Genomic DNA, 24,623 nt, shown 5'->3' on the forward strand with positions numbered 1-24,623 from the left:
ATGTTTCCTCCTCTATATCACTAGAGAACTCACTCTCAAATGGGGCAGAGGGAACAACGAACAAGTTATTGCTAATGCATCCAAACCCACTCTATTATTGAAGCACCTATTCTTGAATGTACCTCTAGACTCTCCTGAAGAGCTTTTGAAGAAGGACTGGTATAAAATTTACAGAGTAGCTGTACACTTGCCTTTTGCTCGAGACAATTCCCTCCCTTTAAGCAAACAAAATACCTGGAATCTATACAAGTGAGCCTGCAAGGTAAACAGTTGCTCCTCCTGAATAGCAGCTTATAATCCTAAAGTATTTAAAAAAAAAAAGTTTGATTAAAACACATAGGATGTGGTAATTCTGCTTTCTTGATAAAGCAATAAGAGGACCAGTCTTTTGCTTAAGAAAGCAGTCTTGCAAAAAAGCCCACAAAAAACCAACCAAACAAGAAACAAAGCACATTATGGATGAGAACAGTAAGGATATCAAAAGATATCAAATAGAGTGTGTCACCACAGTGTTCTTCAGCCATTAGCAACAGTCTCTGACATCTTACTCTCAATAACTCATTTATGCATTTTCCAGCATTGTCCAAGTCTTCTCTTTGAAGAAACAGTTCAGTTTCTTCTCTCTTCCCTCCTGAGCACTCCAAAAAGGAAACACCCGTCATATGGCATAGCAAGAAGAATGCAAGTTGTCTTCACAAGAATGCAAGACTTCTCTGCTTCCTCTCCCCAACCTAGGGAAAGTTCCTCAATTAACTACTATACCACTGCTTAGAGCCCATGATAGGTGATGGACAACTCAGAAATCCCATGCTACTCTTGGAGGGAATCCCTTCCATTGTATAAGGCTCAGTGACCTAAATTTTGCCTGTAACTACAATCTTTGACTAATGCTCAAATTCAGAATATAATATTTTGAGCAGGATTTCCAATTATAAAATTTAGGGTTTAATACAAATGTGGAGAGAGGCAAATGCACAGAAATATGCTCTATACATAAATTGTGCAGAGTGTTCAATTTCTCTTTGGGCAACTTACTACACATTTAACATTATGCTAAAAGACATAATTCTATTTCATTTTATTTTCACTGCTTAGGTACTTGGTGCCATATTAACAAGACATGAAAGGCAGTGGCAGTAAAACAAGAAACAGAAATAGTACCCTACAGGTTTTTTCCAGTTAGAGAACTTCCCCTTTCATTCCCCTCATTATCAGTTGGTGGTTTCCTCTAGTCCCAGCTATTGCTCAGGGATACTGCAGGAGACTCTCAGTGAAGCACTGAGCAATATGACAAATGCCTTTCAAATATAAGCAAAAGCAGCATGTGCAAGAGTGTCTCGTTCTAGAACTTTCTTTATAGGCAAAGTATACCTGACTGCAAGTACAGGCAAACATACAGAACGATTGGTTAGAGCAGAGCCAAAGAACCACACCTTGCCTTAGAGGAAAATATGATGAGCCACTCTCCCATCAGCATTTATTCCATTGTCTTGGTTTCATCTTAAAGGTCTGTCATGCCCAGTATTAAGCAAAATACCAACATGGCAGAAACATCTTACTCTGCAAGGGTCCACATGACATTACTACACATCTCTTATTCCAGTCTTGGAAACAGCTGCACAAGACCCTCTACAGCCTGTGCTGTGTGCTGCTTGCCCCTCCACTCAGCTTGTGAGGCAGGGGTCATGCCAGCCTGTACCTCCTCTGTCCTCTTTTCAACTTCCAGCAGCCCAGTTCAATGCTAGCAACATGAGGCCAAAAAGTTGGAAGGGCAAAGAGTTGTGCTGGGACTGGCAGGTATCAGTGAGACCAGGAAAGAAGAATATTAGTGAAACCCAACAAAGGCCCTCTAAAATTTTAGTGATCTCCCACTGTCAAACTTCTTTAGACAAGAGAACTTCTTTTGATACTGACATTGTATCTTTTCTTCTTTTTGCAGCATTTTAAATCCGATCTAGAAAAGAAATATGCTTATCCAAGAATCTGGAAATGTAAAGAATTTCTGTTGACTTCACTATTACTAAGCAAGACCAGCTTTGTAAGCTGTTTTCAGAGCTACATGTCATTGTGTGTTTTGTTCTAGGACCCACTGATGTAACACTAACAAACTCACACCCACAAAATATGCCATGCTCAAAGAGGCTTTTCTATATGGTATATCCTTTTGACATGGAGCAGAAGGCCAAGATCACAATTGCATTGCTGGACTTAAGTATCCATGGCAGTTGATAAAAAGAAAAACAAAGTTACCAGAACTTTAAAGCCAATCTGATACACCTTATCAGAGTCTCTGAGTGCCAAAAGAAAACAAACAGCAACTTCTACAAAGTTTTTCAGCCCTCTTAAAGAAAATGGGTCCCCTCCCACTCCCAGTCTGCTCAGGACAACTTTCACAAAACTCTTAACAAATCTACTAAAAGGAATGATTCATTGGCTTGACTCATGTAACTAGGCATCTTACAACGCAGGGCCATGGCTGACATGATGCTGAATAGGGACACAGATAACATTATACCAAATTATATTTTTTTAAAAACTACGCTGACGTGCATTCTTAGGGTTTTATGCATATGGTTCTTTTAAATCACATTAGAAATGAGTTTAAGTGACCCATACTCAAAGAAACAGCAAATAAAATACAGACAAGTTTCAGATCACAGCCATTTCCTATTTTTTTCTGTTGGCAAACGTAACTCTAAAGATGCATATTAAATCAGCATTGACTAACTGTGCCACTAAGAAAGAAAAATGCTTTCATTAACTCACGTATGCTTTTTCAAACTTGTACTTGCTCATTTAAATGGCACTTTTAAACAGTACACACTCTTTGATTTTGCTCATTAGTCTCTGCATTTAAAATAATGTTGCAAATCAATCTAGCACCCAAGCAACAATATTTTAACACACAGATGTCACTGAAAAGTATTAGGTTCTTTCTTTAGTCTCTCATATAGTCATACAGTGAGCTTACACATTATAAATAGGCATCTATATATAAACATTTCAAATGCGCTTTTTTCAAACTCTACCAATCATGTATATTTACCAAGCCAGAAATGACAGCAAATTTGTAATAATCTAACCAGATCTTATCCAGGTAGAAGTGCACATAATGAGTACTTGTACTGTTCGTTAAGTATCTGTCCTCACATTCCTAAGCAATTCATTCATTAGCAGCTATATTACTACGTGCTCCTCTTTGGACCCCCAAAGCTCTATCAACCTTTACCTCCATTTATTCCTGAATTTTCCGGCCAGTTTTTTTCACCCAAATGCTTAAAATAGATCGGTTAAACAAATTAGTATCTTAAGAGAAAAATCCTATTCAAATTTATTCACACAAGTCACCTGTAGTTCTACAAGTCACTTATGCTAAGAAAGGTCCAGAACCTGGCCCAATACAATTCTGGAAAAGCAAGAATCACTACATATACTTGTTAAAAAAAAAAAAAAAGACCGAGTATAACACAGCCAACTTATCTCCACAGCACACAGACATCAGTGATTGCGTTTGTGTATGTGCAAAGCCAGAAGGTGGCTTAGGTCATGCATGTAATGCCAGCCTAAAAAAAAAAAAAAAAATCAAAAAATGCTTTAGTCTAACAACTAGAGATCACAGGGTCAATTAGGTTGGAAAGGACTTCTGAGATCATCGAGTCCAACCTATGACCAAACACCACCATGTGAACTAAACTACGGCACTGAGTGCCACATCCAGTGCTTCCTTGAACAGCTCCAGGGACAGTGACTCCACCACCTCCCTAGGCAGCCCATTCTAATGTTCAATCACCCCTTCTGTGAAGAAATTCCTCCTAATGTCCTCCCCTGGCGCAGCTTAAGACCACGTCCTCTCGTCCTGTCGCCAGTTGCCTGGGAGGAGAGGCCGACCCCCACCTGGCCACAACCTCCTTCCAGGTGGCTGCAAAGCGGCCCTACTACGGCCATTCCCCGCGGGGTCCCGCACCCGAGGGGCCGAGGCGAGGCCGCACCGCCCGCCCGGCCCCTGCCCCAGCCCCGGGCGCGGCCCCACCCCGGGCGCGCAGCCTATCGGCCTCGGCCACACCGCCGGGGCCGCCGCGGCGCCGCTCCTCCCTCCCCTCCCCCGCCCAGCAGGTGCCGCCGGCCGGGAAGGAGCGAGCGAGGGACGGGAGAGCCCCGAGCGGGGCCCGCCGGCCACCCCAGCCGGCGCGGGGAAGGGAAGGGCAGCGGGGAGCCGGCGGCTTTTACCAGGAGGAGCAGGAGGCAGCCAGGGTCAGGCAGGAGCGGGAAGATGGCGGGTCTCATGGTAGATCAGGCGCCCGGCAGGGAGCGGGGAGAAGCGCGGCTCCCACTCTCCGTGGCGGCGGCGGCGGCTCCTCCACTTCCCCCCGTCGCCAGGAAACACCCGGGCAAGTTCCACCGCGGGGCCCCGCGCTCCGCCGCCCGCTCCCGGGGCACGCCGGGATCCGTAGTTCCGGGAAGGGGAGGGCAAGGAGGAGGAGAGGGAAAGAAGGGAAGGAGGAGTGGGAAGGGAGAGCGGAAGGAGGCGCAGGTCCCAGAAGGCACCGGGGCTGCCCGAGGGGCGGTGCCCGGGGGCGGTGGCGGCGCGATGAGGAGGCGGGCGGGGTGGAGGTGAGTTACGGGGCGCAGCTGCAGCGCGGGACGGGGCAGGGAAGGAGGGAGGGAAGTAAGGCAGGCAGGGTTAACCCTTCCCGACTTGGTGGGTGTGTGTGTGTGTGTGGGGGGGTGTCTCCTGGCACCGCATCCTTTTCCGCTCTGGATCGGGCGCTGGGGCTCCTTATGGGTCCCCGCTGCCCCGTTCCTGCGAGCCCCCAGCGTTTCTTCGGGATCCCGCCTTGTTCCGTCAGTCACCGGGACTGGGGACACGGGTTTAGCTGTAGGGAATACGAGGAGGGGTATTTGGGCGCTGTGCGCGTTGTGATCCTCGCGCTCTCGGAGTTTGGGAAGCAACTTTCTTCCGTTTGGAAGTCTGTGTGTGAGGGGACAGAGCGGCTGGTGGGAGGGTTGGGAAACTTCAGCTAAAGTGGAGCGTCATTGTTGGTGTTTATCCTTAGAGGCTTCAACAGATTTATTCTGGCGCTTCCTCAGTTGTAAATTCTGGAAGTGAAGAACGCCCGAAATTCGGGGCTTTGCCCTCTTCCAGTAAAACTTCGGACCTTACAGAATACATACGTGCTTTGAGACCTCCCAGAGCTGTCTCGAAAAGATCACAGAAAGCTGCGCTTTGCATTTGTCACATTTCCAGTATGTACACGAGTGTAGGGAGGGAAACAGGGCGTAACGCCATTTAAAAGAAAGTCCTGTACATCAGCTTTTTCCAGGTCAAGCCTGGCTCTGTTTCAGAGCCTGACAGGCTCTGACTTTATGCGTCACCCCGCAAAAGTCTTCTGGCCTGTCGGTTTCATAAGCTGAAAACACACACACACACAAATCGTGTAGTTTTTTATAGTCTGAAATTGAAACTTGGCTTTTATCAGTTCTGCTATGACTACCTTAGGAACTTGTGCTCTTCCATCTGTAGAATGCACGTTTTATCTTCTGAATTAACTCACATTTGAAAGATCTTTGATATTTTTTCACAGCTCCTTCTTCACTTCGAAACTGTATCAGTAAAATTTGATAGAGTGATCATGTTTAAATTTTAACAACCTCGTGTTTTGCTGAATAGAAAAATTATGTGATTCTGGTTATCTGTGTAATCCAAAGTAGACTTCCTATAGTTTGGTACGAAATTTCCCATACCTGAAGAAGTCTTGCTGTCCTTATGAATATCCTTTCATGTCAGGTGATTTGACAAGGCTAATATTTTTCTACATGTTAGCCTAAAGAAGAAAAGTGAATTATTTGCCTCATTCTGGTGATATGATGTATATTTCAGATATTGTAAATTATGTAACTTTTTATAAGCAGATCTTGTACTTATTTCTTTATTGCCTCTTTTTTAGTTAATGAGGGTCTTTATCAAACAACTCTTCGACACAGCAATTCATCTGTTTGTCATATACATGAGAGAAATATCTGAGGAACGTTACATATTTTCCTTTTATAGTTCCTCTTAATATTTCAAAACTTCTCTGATGCAGAATTGGCTCTTTCAATGGAGTTATGATACTGTACTGGGAATTGCTGTAGAGATAATGGGTTGCTTCTCTCACGTGTATGATTACTGATCCTTTAGGCAGATGGGGCTGCTGCTTTCATCTGGAAATCATGATCATCTTTCATTATCAATTATCTTCTGTATGCAGTCAGTTTTATGTAAAAATTACTGTTGATATAATTAGGATGCTTCTGATGGTTTACTAAGTTCTTCAGTATTTGCTGAATTTTACACTGCTGCCTCTGGATGTTTCATATTTTAGTTTATTTGTTTGTGGAAAGGTAAAATGTAAAGAAAATGGAGGAACTAGTTAGTAAAGTCCCCTGGAAAAATGGTTTTGAAGGTATTGGAGTCCATCAGTTCTGCTCACTTTTTAAACACCACCTCCTAAGGGCACAGGAGCAGGCAATTCCAGAATGTTGTAAGTCAAGCAGACTGTCAGGCTGGCTTAGCTGAGCAGGGATCTTCTTTTGGAGCTAAGGCAAAAAAAAGGGTGTGTGCCCAGTGGAAGCAAGGTCAGGTGACACGGGAGAAATTCAGAGATGCCCCTTGCCACTGTAGGGAGAAAATTTGTGTGCCCAAAGCTCAACTGGAGTTGACCTGGCCAGAGATGTGGGGGACAATAAAAAGGGGTTTTTTTAAATACATGGTTAGCAAAAGGAAGCACAGAAATAAGATCAACCAGTTACAAGATGAGGATGATCACCTTACAAACAGGGACATACACAAGACGAAGATGTTTAATGCTTGCTTTACTTCAGTGTTCACCACTGATGACAGGCTAAAGGGATCCCAGTGCCCTGAGCTGGAGGACCGTGATGATGAGAATTATGCGCTCCCAGTTGACCCTGAACTTCTGTGGGATCTGCTGCTCCAGGTGGATCCCTCTAAGTTTATGGCATCTGATGGGATTCATTTGAGAATCCTCAAAGAGCTGGCTGATATCACCATCAGGACTCTCTCAATGATTTTTGAGCGGTCTTGGAAATCTGGAGAGGTCCCAGTTGACTATGTGCTGACTAACATTGTCCCACTTTCAAGAAGTGCAAGAGGGATGACCCTGGAAACTACAGGCCTGTCTGTCTCACCGATGTGAGAGTAAAATTAAAAAGAAATTATTCTGGCAGTTATTGAAAAACACCTGAAGGACAATGCAGTTGTTGATCACAGCCAGCACAGATCTGCAAGAGGAAAGTCCTGCTTGTCAAACTTTATTTCCTTTTATGACAAGGTAACCCACCTAGTTGACCAAGGGAAGCCAGCTCATGTAATCTTAATTTGGATTTCAGTAAAGCTTTCAGTACTGTCTCTGACAAGATCCTTCTGGACAAAATGTCCAGCACACAGCTGGATAAACACATCATGAGGTGGGTGAGCACTTGGGTCACAGGTCAGCATAAAGGGTTATAATTAGTGGGGTAACATCAGGCTGGTGACCTGTCACTAGTGGGGCTCCACAGGGCTCCATCCTCACCCCAGTGCTCTTCAACATCTTCATTAATGACTTGGAGGCAAGACTCAAAGAAATACTAAACAAGGTTTGGTGACAAATACTAAACTGGGAGGAGGTGTTGACTCTCTTGAAGGCAGGGAGGTCCTGCAGAGAGACCTTGACAAATTAGGGGACTAGGCAGTCACCAACCATATAAAGTTCAACAAGGGCAAATGCAAGACTCTGCACTTGGGACAAGGCAACCCTGGATGTATGTACAGATTGGGGAATGAGATGCTGGAAAGCAGTGCAATGGAAAGGGACCTGGGGGTCCTGGTCGATACCAGGCTGAATCTGAGTCAGCAGTGCCCTGGCAGCCAGGAGGGCCAACCGTGTCCTGGGGGGCATCAGGCAAAGCATCGCCAGTCAGTTGAGGGAGGGGATTGTCCTGCTCTGCTCTGCACTGGTGTGGCCTCACCTTGATTATTGTGTGCAGTTTTGGGCACTGCAATATAAGAAAGACATGAAGCTATTAGTGTCCAAAGGAGGGCAACAAAGATGGTGAAGGGCCTTGAAGGGAAGCTGTATGAGAGGAGTGGTTGAGGTCACTTGATCTGTTCAGCCTGGAGAAGAGAAGACTGAGGGGGGACCTCACTGCAGTCTACAACTTCCTCGTGAGGGGAAGAGGGAGGGCAGACACTGATCTCTCTGGTGACCAGTGACAAGACCCAAGGGAATGGCCTGAAGTTGTATTAGGGGAGGTTTAGCTTGGATATTAGAAAGAGGTTTTTCACCCAAAGGGTGGTTGGGCACTGGAACAGGCTTCCCAGGGAAGTGGTCACAGCACCAAAGTTGACAGAGTTTAAGAAGCATTTGGACAATACTCTCTGGCACATGGTGTGATTCTTGGGGCTGTCCCTGTGCAGAGCCAGGAGCTGGACTTTGATGATCCCAACTTCCAAGTCAGGATATTCTGTGATTCTATACTGGAGGAGTATAACAAGTTGATACTTGATAGCAGACTTCAATGGGTATTGAATTGAAGCATGCATGCCAACACTCTGAAGAATGGTATGTTGGGTTTGTAGATAAACACTACCCTATTTGCAGACTTTTGCAAAGCTTATTGACTGAAATTTATGTTTAAGACAAAGAAACTACAATTTATGTATCTTCTTAACGTAGGCTTTTTTTTTCTGGTGAATTTTGGCTGGAGGTAGATTTAATCCACAGTTATTTTAATGACTCCATGTGAAATTAATTCTGTTTTATTGTTGCGGTTTTGGTTTTTTTCTAGAGCTGAATTCCTACAAAAAATGTTGGTGGTGCAGATCTGACCTATGGTAATACCTTGAAAGAGTATGAATATTTCAGCAAACTGCCTCTTCAGTGGTTCCTCCTTAGCATCTGATGTGCATGCTGCTGCTGTTAATGGAGATAAGAGTACCCTCCAAAAGCTAATAGCAGGTAATTGTTTTCATTGTAGATGCATTTGGATTACTTTAAAACTGAAGCTTTTTGGGTTTGACTTGCGGCTCTGATCATTAAGATACGTTTTAATTTCTTGATTATGTGTATTTCTAGAATAAATGTAGTCCTGAAAATATGACTCATTTTTCTTACTTTTTATTACCTTTTGCCTTTGACTGGTACTTCTGCGTGAAGTAAAATAGAAAGTAGGTAAGTGATACAACCAGAAGAGTTATTCAGGACTCCTCTTTCAGGGAATTTGAAATTCTGGAGAAGTGCTTTGTGCCAAAATATTTTGGCTGCAAATCCTTATTTTTGGAATTGCTTTTGTGGAAAATTAGATTAACTTGTGTTTATAGATAATTTATTATGGTTAGTGAAGTCTTGTCAATGCATAGTATTTCTGAACAAAATGAGCCAGCTGTATGCTTTACTTTGATTCTGATAGACTGACAGTGTTTCTCAAGTCAAAGTAAAGGTAAAGAGAGAGTCTAGTCCTACTGAATCTGAACTAAAAAGAAATTCCTCTCCATTAAAAAGCCCAGCATTTTGCATTTGCTGTTTAGGAATGGTATGACATTTCAGGTTAGTAATTTTCAAAAGCAGTATATATTTGGTGTTCCAAAACCAGTTGAATATATTTGGAAGGCCGCCTTGTGATGGATGAAGACTTTGATTTTTTTCAGAGTTTCTGATTAAATGCATTTCCAGTTGATACTGTGGAAATTTTATTTGCTCAGCCTTTTTTGGAAAATGCTATTCCTTGAGCTTAGTAAGGGCAAAGGACAGTGCAATAATAAGAAACTTAGTCTGTGTTTGTGCAATTAGCTGTCAGTTTTAATGGGTGTAAAGGATTTAATGGTAATTGCATTAAACCAGAGTCAAATTTCTTTATGTATCTTCTGCTCACCTGTGTTGAAGACATGACAGTAAGCTGTGTGGATCTTCATCTAAGCAGTATAGAAAGCAGTAAGTGGTTCTCCTTTACAAGGTCTATCTAATTTTCTTATAAGGTAACTAGAAGTGATTTGACTCAAACATGAACAAATTAGAGGGAACTGACTGTATAGAAGCTCCACTGGTGGAGTTGGGCCTTCAACTTTATTTTGTCATATAATGGCTCAAACATATACTGTTTGCATTTAATGCTATCTCTTCGTTCTTTTATAGAACATTTTGTAAACAGCAGATGAGCAGTTGATATGGAGATGCTTCTAGAAATCTGTGGGATTTAACTACGAAGTAGCTTTAAATACCTGGGTTTTTAAAAAAACCTTCTGCCTTCATGTGGAGGTAGAAAAAAATCTGAACTTTCAAATTTTGGCTAACAATCAGAAGCAACAGAGTTTTTGCTAACTTTGGCGTGTTTTTATTAATCTCACAGCCAAAAGATGTATTTTTGAAAACACAAAGGAAAAAGTAAGTACTTTTATTGTGTTGCTGGTACATTTTGTCAAATATACCACAAAACAGCCATTAGAACCAGATAAGGAAATCACTGTTCTTTTAGTGATGATCATGCAGCAACAAAATAAAAATGCTCTGTTTAATTTTTACATGGGAGAGAAAACTGCAGAATCCTTCCAGCCTTTGCTAAAATAGCAAAATTTGGCTTTTCTGCTTTGCTGTGTTTTGACAGGATATGACACAGACCTTACTTTTGCCAGAACAGGACCAAAAAAAAGTAAAAAGTATTGCCTAGCAGAAGAAGAATGCATCAGAGTAATATTTTTAGCTGTTTACCAGTCACTGTTGGAAGTATAACTTGATGCCAGAAGCAAATTGAGCAATTGGTGCTATTCACTGAATTTCATGACTGCACTTAGCAGCAGCAACTAATTCAGGACAGTACTTCAGTGTTTGGTGTGCTGTATATGCTGGATGCCTTTACAACATTTTCCTAACAGAGCCAAGCTTTGCATCTTGGTTACGTAGCTAGTGGTATATGCAACAACATAAAGTCTGACTTTCTTTTTCTTTTAGGGAGCATTTTTTAACCCCCAGATTCGCTATTGCTTTCTTCTTTGTGCTTTCCCTATTCAGTTACTAACACAGGAGAGGCGTGGAGGCTGGCTAAGCAATCTCTTAGAGCAGCCCCTCTAACCTGTTTCACAGTTTTCTCCCATCTGTAGCTTGATGGAGCCTGTGTGACTGTATACAAACATGTATGTTCTATTTGGATATAATTATGAGTATGGATGAATATTAAAGGAACAGGTGCTTGAAATAATACAGGGTGTTCCGGATACTGTGTTCCTTTTGACATCCTGTGCCAGAAAGAGGCACAGGCAGAATCAAAGGTAAGCAGAAAATTTAGTATGAGAAAGGGGACTTTGGAACAAAGTATCTCTGTATGTTAACCACTGCTGGTGCTAAATTGCAGGACTTTCTAAACAGCCTATGGGTTAAATGCTGTAAAGTACAGTACATGCCAAGTGTTAATTGTATAACCAATATTCTAACAAAAGTGTGCTAATTGTTTGCATTGCATAAGTTATCTCGTACTGTATCACATTGTTTTAGAATTGTATGTTCTTAGGCTTTGGGGAATGCTTACAGCATTTTCTTTCCTATGTTTTATACAACACCAAACATGTCTTTAATTAACAGTTCTTCAGTATTAAAACCCATCTGTGTGATTTTAATCCTAGGCAAAAAGAGAGCAAAAGTTAATTTTGTGTTTGAAGGATCATTTTGCATTTGACAGTTTTATGTAGAGTTTTGGGAAGATGCCTCTAATTGTTTTAATTGTTTATAAGAACACAATTATGTTTATAATAGTCATTATACTGAAGTGTTTGTTCAGTCCAGCTCCTCATTCTGAAACCCTTATCATGCATTGCTTGCACACAAATGCTTCTAAATCTCTGATGTGGTGTTTCATTGTAAATGTTAACTAAATTATGGGTTACAAATATGCAGTTGCATACTATTGTTTGATTCTCCTTTCTGCTTCTCTCTTCCCTGTTCTGCGATGTGGGAGGTTGAATAAAACTCAAATCAGATATTGCAGACAGCAAGATTCTTGCAAGTAACCAGAGGTGGTCTGTCTTTTAATAATTAGGCACAATTCATATCATCCTGCTGCCCTTTCTCTGATATGATTGCTCACATAGAGTGTGAGAAAGTGATGAGGTAAGAATATGAGAGTTAAATTTTGGAATTGGGCCTCTTGATTCCGTGTTGTTCATGACCTCAGTTGGCAACAAGCTTATGGAATGCATATTCTGGTGGGGTGAGGACATTGATTCTGAAAGGGGAGGGATCAAACGAAATTCCTTTCTTAGTCAGGTATGTGAAGAGAATTTATTTTTGCTGAAGCACGTTTTATGTGCACTAATATGTACCTAAACTTTTGAAGGCTGCCTGGGCTTTCTTGATTGGAGAAAATAATAATTTACTGAAGCTGTGAAGTCCAAAAGCTGTTGTAGTTAGTGTATTTCATAAACTTAGTCCCCCTTATACAGTGGCTCCAGTCCTTGTCTTGTCTCTTAGCCTGAGAGCAGAGACACCCTTTTAGGGAAATGCCCATAGGACTTTCATAGTTCTAAGGGCCTTACAGAGTATTGTAAGCAAAAGGAATAATAAAACAAGAAAAAACCTACTGCTAGCTGGAAATAGTTTCTTTACCTTAAAAACCAATGCAGGAGCTTCAGGCAAATTACTGGCAGCAAGTTTTGAAGGTCTTACTCATTTTTCACTCAGATTGTGTACAGTCATGGAAACTCCTTGTCATCAGCTACATCACTTTATGGGAGCTGTAAATGAAAATAGATGTTTGTTGCTCTACTTAGTTGGGTTGCAGTTGAGCTTTAGGCCATTTTTGCTTATCTTGACCTTATCCATTTCTTTCTTTTAGTCTCTACATTTTTATATATATCCTCTGACATTATATAACAGAAAGGGAACTGGAATTTGAGGGAGAGGTACTGTTTTTGCACATTGAGGATTTAAGAACCAATGTTATCCGAGCATAAACCAGGTGCATGTGTCTTTTTGGGAGAAATAAATGTTAGTGTATTTCTCTTAAAAATATATTTGAGTGTGCAAGTCCCATCAGGTTCAACAAATTGAAGACACTATTGAGGTTATGTTAACACTGAGCAGTGAAATGTGGTTTAGTGATGTCTGAATTACCACATCAAACTAATACTGGAAGAGAACCTGACTTTACTTAGCTAATTAGAGAAACTGGCTTGTTGGCTGGGAGCAGTGACATGTTAAATTATGCTTTGGACCTCAGTATCTGTATGTTGGTGCACAGGGCTGCAGGGTTGGTCATAACCAGTGTTGATGTTTCTGTACTGTGCTCTGTTGAATGGAAAAAGTTCTTATTGTTAGCTGAAATACTGAGGTGTAAGACAGCTTCACAAAAGGTACATACAACTTTTTAAATACTTTTTTTAATAGTAGAAGAAAGAATTATCTTGAAACTGCATCTGATTTGCAATGAAATTTTAATACTGTGAGATGAAAGTCTAGCAAATGTTTTTACAAATTAGGGAAAATAAAGAATTTTGGATTCCCCCTGTTTAACTCAATGTTGTATTTTGAATTATTTCCTAATGAGCATGGAATTAACAAAAATGAAAGCACTTCCTATGAAGAATCTAAAAATGAGTGTGAAGAGTAAACTCCATGCTTGTGGTGTGAAGTGAATGCAAAAGCACTTAGCAAAAGAAAAAGTCTAGGGGAGCCAAAGAGAAATAAGCAGGCTAAACAGTGTGAAGGTGGATATTAAAAAGCAAAAAGGTGATCAAAAAACAACCTATGTCTGAGGAAGGTAGATTCAGGTCAGTAAAAGTCTTTGCTCTTTTTTTTTAAAAAGTAATTTGCTAGAGGCATAAAATTAGTTATAAAACTGGTGAAACTAGTGTATTGTCAAGGTGAAGTGACAGTCCCAGAAGACAACACAATGGGTAAAGAACAAAAAAGATTTTTCTATATCTATGTCACAGAGGAGTTCAGAAATGTTCTTAAACTGCTTTTTGCAGAGCAAAAGGAATTTTCTCAATGCAAATCACAATTTCAAGGCAAGAGAAAGTGTTATAGAATGAATCATGCGATTGACATGGTACTCACTCTAGTTTTAAGGAACTAAGAAATGGAGTGAGCAAGTAAATGATCTTTGTAACTGGCAGTATCCTACTTAACAGTGTTTTTTGTTAGAGGCTTGATTGGTGGGGAATGAATTTTAATTCTTGATAGTCCCCTTGATTCATTTTTAATCTGCTTGATTCTTCTGCTGGGTGAATCAATAGAAATGATAATTAAGAGTACAATTACTGGATATGTAGATAAGTATAAAATGCTGGGGGAGAGCAAAGACTGTCTGTAAAGAAGCATGTCTTTTCTGGAGTGCTTTTGAAGCATCAACAGTCATGCAGACAGAGGAATAATTAAAAAGCAAAACTAACTTACCTGTAAAATTCCATGTTCCTTAAGTAATAGTAGACAACATTGCTATGTGGCAGATCTGGAAGGTCAGGATGCATAGGGTACTTGATACACATGAAGTTAAAGATCCTAGTCTTTATGTAGTGACTTGATAGAAGTATGAAACTTTATAATGAAAGTGACTCTTAGGGAATTTTTTTTTTGTCTGTGAATAAGAATAGTGTTTTGATTTTTTTTTTAATAGGATGTCAGACTTCTTATTCAACTTAATTACTGCCTACTAACTTTATCATTTCAAGAAAGCTTGTGAAGTATTTTCGTAGTTTCCATATTGTAAGGCACCCTAAAGTAAATAATGGTATTGATGTAATATTGACATTTATGCTTTTAAAATAAACATTGCTGTGAGTAGACTTCAAAGCTTCTTTTAGTTAGTGTTTACAAGTTTCAGAAGGACTGTTTGGTTTATGTGCCGTTGATGTTATTTAAACTAGTCTTTGCAGCCAAGAGCTGTGTAATTATTTAAAAATTATTTAAAATTATGCCACTGCAGAATGTTACTGGTAGTAGGTGTATTTATGGCACTAATGTTTTCTGAATGTACTTTCTTCTGTAAATACATTTTTTAAGTGTTCTGTAAATGTCAGTAACTCCGAGTTTGTCATATACTCCATTGTTTTGTTCACCCTTTTCATATTATAATAAGATACCTCCTAACCATATTATAATAAGCTACCTTTTTAATAAAAAAGTACTATTTTTAGTTAGATACTAATAGACTTAACTGTTTGAAGTGAGCTTTTGGTTTGGTTTTGTCTTTTAGGAAACTCTGAGCTGAAAGATAAAGAGGACCAATTTGGAAGAACTCCTCTTATGTACTGTGTCTTGGCTGACAGGCTGGACTGTGCAGAGGCATTGCTGAAGGCTGGAGCCGATGTTAATAGAGCTGATCGTAGCCGAAGAACTGCTCTCCATCTTGCTGCACAAAAGGTAATTTCCTTACAAGCGGTCAGCTGTTGTATAAACTTATGGCTTTCACAACAGGTATGAGGTGGGTTGACCCTAGCTGGACACCAGGTACCCGGCAAAGCCACTCTGTCACTCCCCTCCTCAGCTGAACAAGGGAGAGAAAATGTAATAAAAGACTCATGGACTGAGATAAGGGTAGGGAGAGATCCCTCATTAGTTACTGCCATGGGCAAAAATCGAGAAAAATGAATTTAATTTCTTACCAATGAAATCAGAGTAGTATAATGAGATATAAACCCAAATCTTAAAAACATCTCCACTCTCCTTCCTTCTTCCGGGGCTTAACTTCACTCCTGAATTCTCTACCTCATCCCCCAGCCAGCAATGCAGGGGGACCAGGAATAGGGTTTGCAGTCAGTTCATCACGTGTTGTAAATCTCTGGAGAGTTATTTGTTATTTTTTAGTGGGTTTACTCAGTGTATTTGTAGCTGTCTGCAGAGACAGTATAAGGCACTGCTGTTATAAGAATTTGTACGTTCTAGGAAAAATAGTCCTTGTCTATTTTGGGATAGCCAGTTCTAAGTAAAGACTAAATTTTGTACACTGTGATAGTCCTTAGGATTTTACCATTAATTCAGTGGATATAAGGCCAAAGACTGTTAATTACTAGTGTTATGTTTGAGAATTTGTATATTCGTGGGGTATGGATATGTCATGTCTCGGGATATGGAATACCAAATCATTTTCAGGTCCAGGAGGGAAATACATTACTGTCTGTTTTTCCTTCTACAGTCTTAATCTATAACACTGTTCAGTTACATTGTTCTACCGAAGAAGTGTTAAAGGAAGTATTCAACAACAAAATAAAAGGTCATTTAAAGTATAGCTTCAGAGCTGCAAGAAATTTTGAGTTTGTTTAGGGCTAGGGGAAGTGTCCACAGTCTTTGGAAAATGAGCAAACTGCTGATGGGACAAGATAAAAAAAAAAAAGGGAGGGTGAGTTTGTCTAGCCAACCAAGACATTTGAGTTCATAAACTGTGAAAAAGACTGCACAGAGAAGGTTAAAAATTCAAAGTAAAAGGAACAGGCTTTTATTTACTATTTTACTTTTTATAGTATGTTTAGTCTTTCCATATTAACATTTTAAGATCTACGTTTCTGTCATGAATGTGTTCTGAAAGATATATAAAGTTAAAATTCAAAGCAACTGCATGTTTCATGCAGTTTTGGCTGTTTAAATAATGTTTTGTATTCTTCTTATTTCTCACTGATACTATGTTTTATATTCTTTTTTTTTCCCCCCAAAGTAAAAGAAAAATTCCTCAGTAACCAGTATTGAAGGTTGTCTTTCAGATAGAAAAAGAACATGCCGAGAACACCCATTTCCGAGTTGCTTTGTCAGTGTTGGTTAATCATGAATCCATTTATTTACCAGGGCCACTGTATAGATTTTTTTGTGTTCAAGCTTGTTGGTCAGTCACTGTCACTTCATCAAAAACAGATTCACACGACTTTATAAATGTCCATTAATTTGTAGTCACAAGCATGAGTTGTTTAGAATGACAGTTCTTGGAGATTCAGATTCCTAAATTGCATCCTATTTTTCATTTTGTTTGGAGAGAGAAGTTAAGATTTACAGACCTTTACATGCAACCAGCAAAGAGGACAGGAAAGAGATGATGCTCCTTTCCCCACAGATGTTGTTAAATAAAGCAGATGGAGGTAAAATGAAGTAAGGTTTCCTGAGTCAGAACTTTCCTCTCTAGATACTACGATTACTTTTGCCATTTTTTCCTATCTCTTGGGAGTGCTTTTGGATCACCTTACTCATCAGACCGCAGCAGACACACATCCTGGGGGTTAGAGTTTGATGCCGGAATATTTGAGACTCTTTAGATCATCATTCTACAGGCTCCCTTTTCATGTCCCTTTGCGCTCGTTCTTCTGAAATAGTCTTGCAGTTGATTTGACAAAAAATGGTCTCTGCTGTCTTTTGGAGCCACAAAGAATTTGTGAGAAGATGCTCTTCTAATGCCAAACAGAAACAGTGATTTAGCCATCTTGGACTGAAGGAAGCTGAATGTCTTAATTCATGTATTTGGGTTCAAGATGGTGTCTCTCCCATTAGTAATCCTGGTTATCATAAGAAAAATTGGTTTCATTCTCTGCAGGATGAGATGAAACTATTCCCATTTTTCTGTCTGGAGAACTCACTGTAAGAGAACTGTCAGTTCATGTCTTTAAGTCCTAGTAAAATAGCTTGTGGGTTTTTTTGATCCCTGTAATAGAACACACATTCAGAAATGTGACATTGACCTAAATGCAGTCATAAATCATCACTGTTAAGTAAAATGAATTAGAACTCCAATTGCCTTTCTTCTCTAGTATGTGTTTCTGGTTGGATAGGGCTTAACTGTAACATCATTCTGTTAACACTTGCATAACTACTTTCTGACTACACCTATATGAGTTACAAACCTTGGTGAGGGTGTGTAAACACGTATATACATACCAGTGCTCTGTTATATTTTAGCTTCCACCTCACTGCAAGTGTTATACTTCTAGCTATTTTCTGCAGAATAGCAGGCAGCTTTTGCTTCCATTATGTTTGTTATTACATAAGGAGTAATATATACATATTGTTATTACATAAGGAGTTTATGTTGTTAAAGCATTTCTTCCAGCCCTTCAAAATGCGAACAATCACATCCAGTGTTCAAAATGCAAATTCTTATTTTTTGATTATACAGGGTTCTTCCTAAATTATAGGTAAAGAATTTAAGCACAACCCATATGGTCATACAAAATATTAACTGACATAATAGTTTCACCGTATTTCCTTAATCCTTCATCTTTTTCTAATAGCAAATCTCGCTCTCTTTTAAGTAGTTATGTTCTTACTTTAGGTTGTTAAGTTGTTACTTAAGTTGTTACTTTGTGTAGTTGATCTCCTCCTGAGTATTCTTGTATTCTCTACCAAAAATATTTCTGATAGCACAGCTAGGCAGACTGACCTGTAAAATTAATGTTCTTTCAGTTCCAGGGGTTTCAACACAGGTTGAAGGCAGTCTGCTTTCAGTACCCTGCTCTAGTGCAGTTTTAATAACCAGGTCATATTTACCAGTTAATGAGGAAACTTAAGGAAACACAAAGTTGCTGTGTCATCCTTGTCTTGCCATGCTTCACTCAAATGGCTTTTGTCACTGGAGCATGTCTACAAAGCAGTAGTTACTTGAAGAGTTGTCAGGTTCTCATCTCAACAAAAGGTTCTTATAATCTCTCTGTCTCAGACTTCCTTAGTGACATTCTGGGCTATTTACAAGAAGTAAAGCTTAGGATATTCCCTCAGTTAGTGGTCCGTTTCAGCCTTTGTAAGCCTAAGTGTTCTCACACCTTTCTTTGAAATTATTAAAATGTGGTCAGAAATTTTGTCTATCAATAGAAATTTCGGCTTGAAATAGCAATGGTTTTTGAAAAACAATCTGTGGTTATGCATTACTATGATAGCCTTTGAGTGGCTGCTTAATGCTAATAATTATGTTCTTAAAGATAAGTCTTCTGTTTAGTGATAAGCATCTTCTGTATTTACAGCTTTTAAACTTTACACATCTGTTGGTGTAAAAAAGATTTTAAACATGAGTACAGAGCTAGAAAGTTGAAGTATTTTCTTAAATGTAACAAATATATCTTTCTCTTGATGGAAAATACTCAAAATATAGCACAATGCAATGTGAGATGATGGGCTGAGAATAGGCTCAGGTAACTGAAAATTTACATTGCAGACATGTGCATCTAAGCTGGTCATGTAGATGACTTAAAATTAATGCACTTGATGGTGCAGTCCGTTCACCCTAAAGTAGAGATGAGTACCTTAGGGCACACTGACTTGCTTATTCTTCCTTTTAGGCATCTTACTGATGTAGGTTTTCACATTGTCATTGCCTAAATTGTGACAAATTAACCTCACCCAAGACGTACATTTTTTAGCAATTCATCATTTTCCAATTGTCCTTGACATGATTTTCTGTCATCAGCCTTTTGATGGAGATGCTTCTGTCTTTGTAGGCAGAAGGCCATGTAAATGAAGTTACTTGTCTTTTCTTTTTGGATTTTCTTCTGTTCCACTGTTTTAGTTTCCTTTTTCAAGTGGACAGGTCTCCCAAGCAGTTTTGAAAGGATGCACACCCTTTAAAAAAAAAAAAAAAGAAGACACAAGAAGGAGAGGTCAAGTAATTAACTTCAGAAAATTTAAATTAAAAAGCAATCAAACTAAAAAGACCCCAAAAATCCAAACCCACCAGAAAATTATACAAATTATTGCAGAAGTGCCCTGTGAAGATTGCCATAGGAGTTTCAGAGGATGGTTGTGACTTCCTGAATACAGATGTAATTTACTGGGAGCTGAAACAGTGACTGATTGCAACAGAAGTAGAATCATTAACATAATTTGCCAGTAATTTCACACTGAGGAATTGCAGTACTATATGGGTACAGGTTGTTTAAACTGGTATAACTTAGATTATTGTGAAATACACATGCTATGGAGACAGATATAAGTACTGGGATTATGGTGTAACAACAGGCATTCATTTCCACTTGTAAGCATTCTGATAGCAATTTGCTTATAGTGTTAAATTGCAACTTGTTTGAACACCCACATGTGATGCTTGTGAACAGAAATGTTTCTACATACCCAAATTACCTGTATATGTTTTGTCATTTATCTTTCATTAAGTAATTCCAGTTTAATTTAAGGGGAAAAAAAAAAAAGCATGCCTGCTTCTTTCAGAATTTCTCACAGAGGTTGCTCATTTGCAATCTGTTTACTCTGGGGTGTAATCTACCTGAATCTCTCTGAATACCTGAAGTGTTAATAAGGACAGAAGAAAAAATTCTGTGGTTTTTTTTTTGTTGGATTCTAATAATATGCACTTAAAATAATCTATCAGGATGCTTAACTGTCAGGAAGATATTAATGTTGGCTTCAGGAAGATTAATACAACCCCAGTGGGAAAATGTGACATTAGATGCATTAAATATTGTGTAACTTATGTTATTTATTTGCTGACTTGGTTGTTGATGAATAACTGTACATATCCAGATGCAGTTAGGAATTTTGTGTAAAGTAGGAGAGTATGTTTTAAATTATCTTCAATTTTTCTTAAACTAGAAAAAATGGTAGTTCCTGTATATTCAACAGTAACCATGAAGGTAAAGGGAAAAATAAGAAAACACAGGCTGTGGCAAGCATAAGACATGGTAGAAAATTAGAAACAGAAAATAGTCTGTGGTTAATTTATTTTATGAAAGTTTATTCCCAAGTCGTATCTAATGAGTACAATCAGGATAGTCCAAGAGCCCCAAAAACAGAGTGTTATTTCCCCCTTACTGAGCAAGGAAAAGATGTTTGTATTAAAACCTCTTGAATTAACTTGCCAGGGAGAAAGCTTATGCATTTTTCCCTCACTGCCTTTTTCAAGATGTGTTTCCCAGACCTGTGGTCTCTCAAATATTTCATAAGGTTTATTCGATCTGCATAAAAGAGCACAAGTGCTTCTAACTTTCTTTCTCAATCTATATAATGAAAATAAATAATCAGGGTACCTTTCAGAGACAATGGTGGTCAGTTCATGTTCTTTTTTCCCTCAGGCCAATGACCTTTTGTGACATTCCCTCTTAAGTGAGAGCTCATAATGATCAATATTATTTCTATGCATGTGGTTTCATGAAATGTGAATGAGCTTTACATTTGTTCTGTGACTTTCATGTGAACGTACAGTTTGATTAAATATGAAAAATCAGAACAAACCAAGGTGTAAAACAGGTGCCAACTAGCCAGAAGAGGTGATTGTTTTTACACGTGGGACTATATAGTTTTCTCTGTGTTTAATTATGCTACCGACAGTAGCCATGATACAAATGTTTTCTTAACTTTCCTGGACAAAGAGTTTTCTCTAGTGAATACAGCCTGAGGATGCTCAAGGGCAGAAGGCACAGCTCCTTGCATGTAATTTGTATGTTACATTAGAGATAACCTGATCTAGCTACCAAAGTGTTAGTCCCATTCAGGGCCTTCCGCTGACCCCTTTTCAGAACTGTGGAACTGCTCACTGGTCAGTGAGTTGACAGAGAACGAACTCTACAAAATAACAATTTTCTGACTGTTTAGCGCAAGTCCTCATGCTCCCAAATGCTTTTTGCTATTGCTTGTCTTGATACTACCATTGGTCTGTGCTGTAAGTCCTATTGAAATGGTTGAAAAATAGCTACAGGAAAAGTTTAAGAACTCACATTGCTACAGAGATCTGATTCACGGTATAGTCCCTGAGAAAGTTGTGCTATCACTGCTGAGAAAGAATAATAAAACAGAGGATTTACAAGGCTGGAATTCCCTAAATGACCATTGACAAAATGAAAAATATTCTCAAAACCTTAGGTAAGAATGTAACAGAGTCCTATTTGAGTTCAGGAAGGAGGAGAACCCTTCGGAAGTTGTTTTTTTCTATGTGATAAGTAGCAGCTGTGACTCTCTTTCAGAATCCCATATGTGTCTCCTAATTCTGCTTTTGACTGTTCTTTAGATTTCATTAATACTTCCATTTGCCTCTGCATTGACCTGTCTCGATTCAGAACAGAATAGTAAAGTATGAAAATGTGATCTTGAAATCAAAGTATTAGTGTCCTCTTACGAAACTCAGCACTGCAATGTAGCTCCAAAGCATCTTAAATTTCACCATTTCTGCACTGAAATGTTCAGGGTGGCTTGGAACATGATTGTACACAAGAAATACTACATACTAGAAGCATCTTGTGGAGATCAGTGTTAGATAAGCTCTCTTGCATGTAGCTAAAGAGAGAAATTATTGGTCTGAAAAGGTTCTGAGAAATCAAGCAACACTAGATATTATGAGAATGGTCAGAACACTGTCTTGTATATTCTTCAACTGCAGAAGTTCTGCATCTTGATTCATTAGGGCATCACAGATGTGAAGGAGAGGGAAGGCTTTCCAAGTCAGTTACAGTATGGAGCAGCATCATTGAAAGAGAAAGCTTGACAAAGTTTTGTTGGTACAGAGAGCTTAATTTGGGCACTACTTTGCAAGACCAATATGTGATTCTCATGTGTTCAGGCGATATGTTTTCATCTTGCACACCTTGTCATGCCTCGTAACAAGGCAAGAACATGCACATTGTTGGTTCCTCGTTAAGTGTTAAGTCCCTGTAATCGTAAGGTTTTCAGCAATCGTCTGTCTACTGTCAAACTGTGGGTTAAAATTCTGCAGAAGATAAAATTGTGGAAATACGGTTCTACGTGTGTCAGGTTTCAGTTGCACAGCAGATACTAAGGTATCTGTATCTGATTTCTAACTGGTTTTATGTTAGCACGAAATCACATTTTAAGACAAGGTTATGCAAAAATTTACATGCCAAACCAGTTCTTTTGACTTCAAGATCAGAATTTCAGAGTAGCTAAAGATCAAACTCTATCTCTATACAGAGTTCACTGATAAAGGTGGTGTGAATGTATATAGCCTATAGCACTTGTAGAATGGACTTGTTAATTATTTTAGTGACTGTTGGTTACTAAACTAACTTACTCTAATAAAACGTTTGAAAATATTGCTTGCAATTTGTGGCTGCCTCACTAACTGTAGCTACTTTCCAGCAGACATTTTACGCATTGAAGGATTTAGAGCATGGCTAACCAAAAAATATAGCGTCTGTTATTGCCTTGAGTAGGACTGGATTGTGAAAGAAAACAAATAAAGCTCACTGAGGCACTAAAATGCATTATTCTATGAATATCTGTCACGTTTGCTGTATAGCCTGCTGTAGACAGAATGCTTTTACCTACTTCCATTCGTAATAGCAAAATAGTATTTTTCCCCATTTAGAATAGTAGAAACAAAAGCTGAAGGTGGATGGGGTTGTTTAAAGAGAGAGTTTGCATCAGAAGTGTTTGTGGACTACTTAGATGCTACATAGTGGAGTATATTTGCATGGAAAGAAATGGACTAAGTGTAATGCCTGCTCTTTGACATGAAGAAGTGTTGATCTCGAGTTGTCTGGGGCAGTCGATGACTGGCAGCCGTCATTGTAGCATCCATATTTTGCAGGATTTTGTTTTAATTGTGAGGTTTGCAAACCTAATTTGAAAGTAGAAAAAAGAATAAATAGATTTAAGGTTTTTGTGAAGATGAATGGATTAGTTCTTGCTCTGCATAAGGGATGTTCAGATATGATTCTTAGGGAGGCACATCTGGAATACAACTTGAAAAATATAGTGGTATATAATTTCTGATTCTGACCTGTAATAGTGGAAAAGATTCTCACTTATCAAGAATAGTGATCATAAACCAAATATTATAAATAAGTCTCGAAGCAGAAAACTCAAGAATAATAACAGGCTAGACAACTCATTGGGTTGGTTGGTAAGTCTAAATCTTAAAGACATTTACAGATTTTGCTGATATGATTAGACGTTAAGAACAGTAATTTTTCTTCACTCTTTGGCACCAGCTAGAGCTCTAGCATAACATTGTTGGTTTTGGTATTTTTTTTAACAAAAGCTCTTCAAACAAAAAAAGGAGAAAAAAAGCCCAAATGAGAATAATGAACTAGGTAAAATAAAACCAAATTGGGAGAATGATTATATCACAGAATTACATATCACAGAATATTCTGAGTTGGAAGGGACCCACAAGGATCACCAAGGCTACCAAGTCTTAAGGCCCAACTCTTATGGGCCCTGTATGGCCCATACAGGGATCAAACCCACAACCTTGGTGTTATTAGCACCATACTCTGACCAACTGAGCTCATCTCAGGGTCGTATGTATTCCATTTCTCTTTAATCAAGGTATGTGTTAAAAAGAGTGAGAATCTGCTAAATAAGAACAGACCACAGTAGTGAGTATAACCTAGGACAAGTAGGAAGTTTGTAATATAAACAGTAAGAGAGTTTTTAATCCTGGAAAACCTAAACAGCTCTCAAGAACACTGGACTCACCGTCAGCAGTCACCAGCACGGGCATATTCATGTTTTATGTCTTTAACTAAAGCAGCTTAAATTAAGTTTAAGTTTTCATGTAATTTGATTTGGTTTTATTTTTTTATTAGTAAATAATTTTCAGAAGCGTAGGAACTCCTTGCTGGAAAATATATTTTTCTTGGCATAGTTGAGAAATCAGCTAATTAATTATGGTAGGCAGTGCTAATTGCTTTATAACTGTTTAAATAACTTGTGTATTCT

General features: G+C 39.1%; 2 protein-coding genes across 10 annotated transcripts in view; one reads left to right on the top strand and one right to left on the bottom strand.

Annotated features, from left to right (window-relative positions):
* The window catches only part of ERP44 (endoplasmic reticulum protein 44), a 50,486-nt gene extending 46,027 nt beyond the window's left edge, over window positions 1-4,459 (bottom strand). The window contains exon 1 of the mRNA XM_064658783.1: window positions 4,228-4,459. Within this exon, the coding sequence (XP_064514853.1) occupies window positions 4,228-4,284 (57 nt within the window). The 5' untranslated portion in view covers window positions 4,285-4,459. The remainder of the gene's footprint in view (window positions 1-4,227) is intronic.
* A 55-nt stretch (window positions 4,460-4,514) lies between these two features.
* INVS (inversin) overlaps window positions 4,515-24,623 on the top strand; it is a 92,685-nt gene continuing 72,576 nt past the window's right edge. For 6 of the 9 annotated variants that reach the window (XR_010431399.1, XM_064658642.1, XM_064658683.1 and 3 more), the window contains exons 1-3: window positions 4,515-4,611; window positions 8,830-8,999; window positions 15,223-15,389. Coding sequence is in view for 8 of the 9 variants with exons in the window: in XM_064658642.1 (XP_064514712.1) it covers window positions 8,894-8,999; window positions 15,223-15,389 (273 nt within the window). In the remaining variant the exon portion in view is untranslated. Of the gene's footprint in view, window positions 4,612-4,664; window positions 5,245-8,829; window positions 9,000-11,117; window positions 12,138-13,616; window positions 13,796-15,222; window positions 15,390-24,623 lie in introns of those variants that run through there. The other 3 variants (XM_064658652.1, XM_064658691.1, XM_064658700.1) reach the window with 3 other exon arrangements.

This window comes from Pseudopipra pipra, chromosome 1 (assembly GCF_036250125.1).
Source record: "Pseudopipra pipra isolate bDixPip1 chromosome 1, bDixPip1.hap1, whole genome shotgun sequence".
Classification (NCBI taxonomy): domain Eukaryota; kingdom Metazoa; phylum Chordata; class Aves; order Passeriformes; family Pipridae; genus Pseudopipra; species Pseudopipra pipra.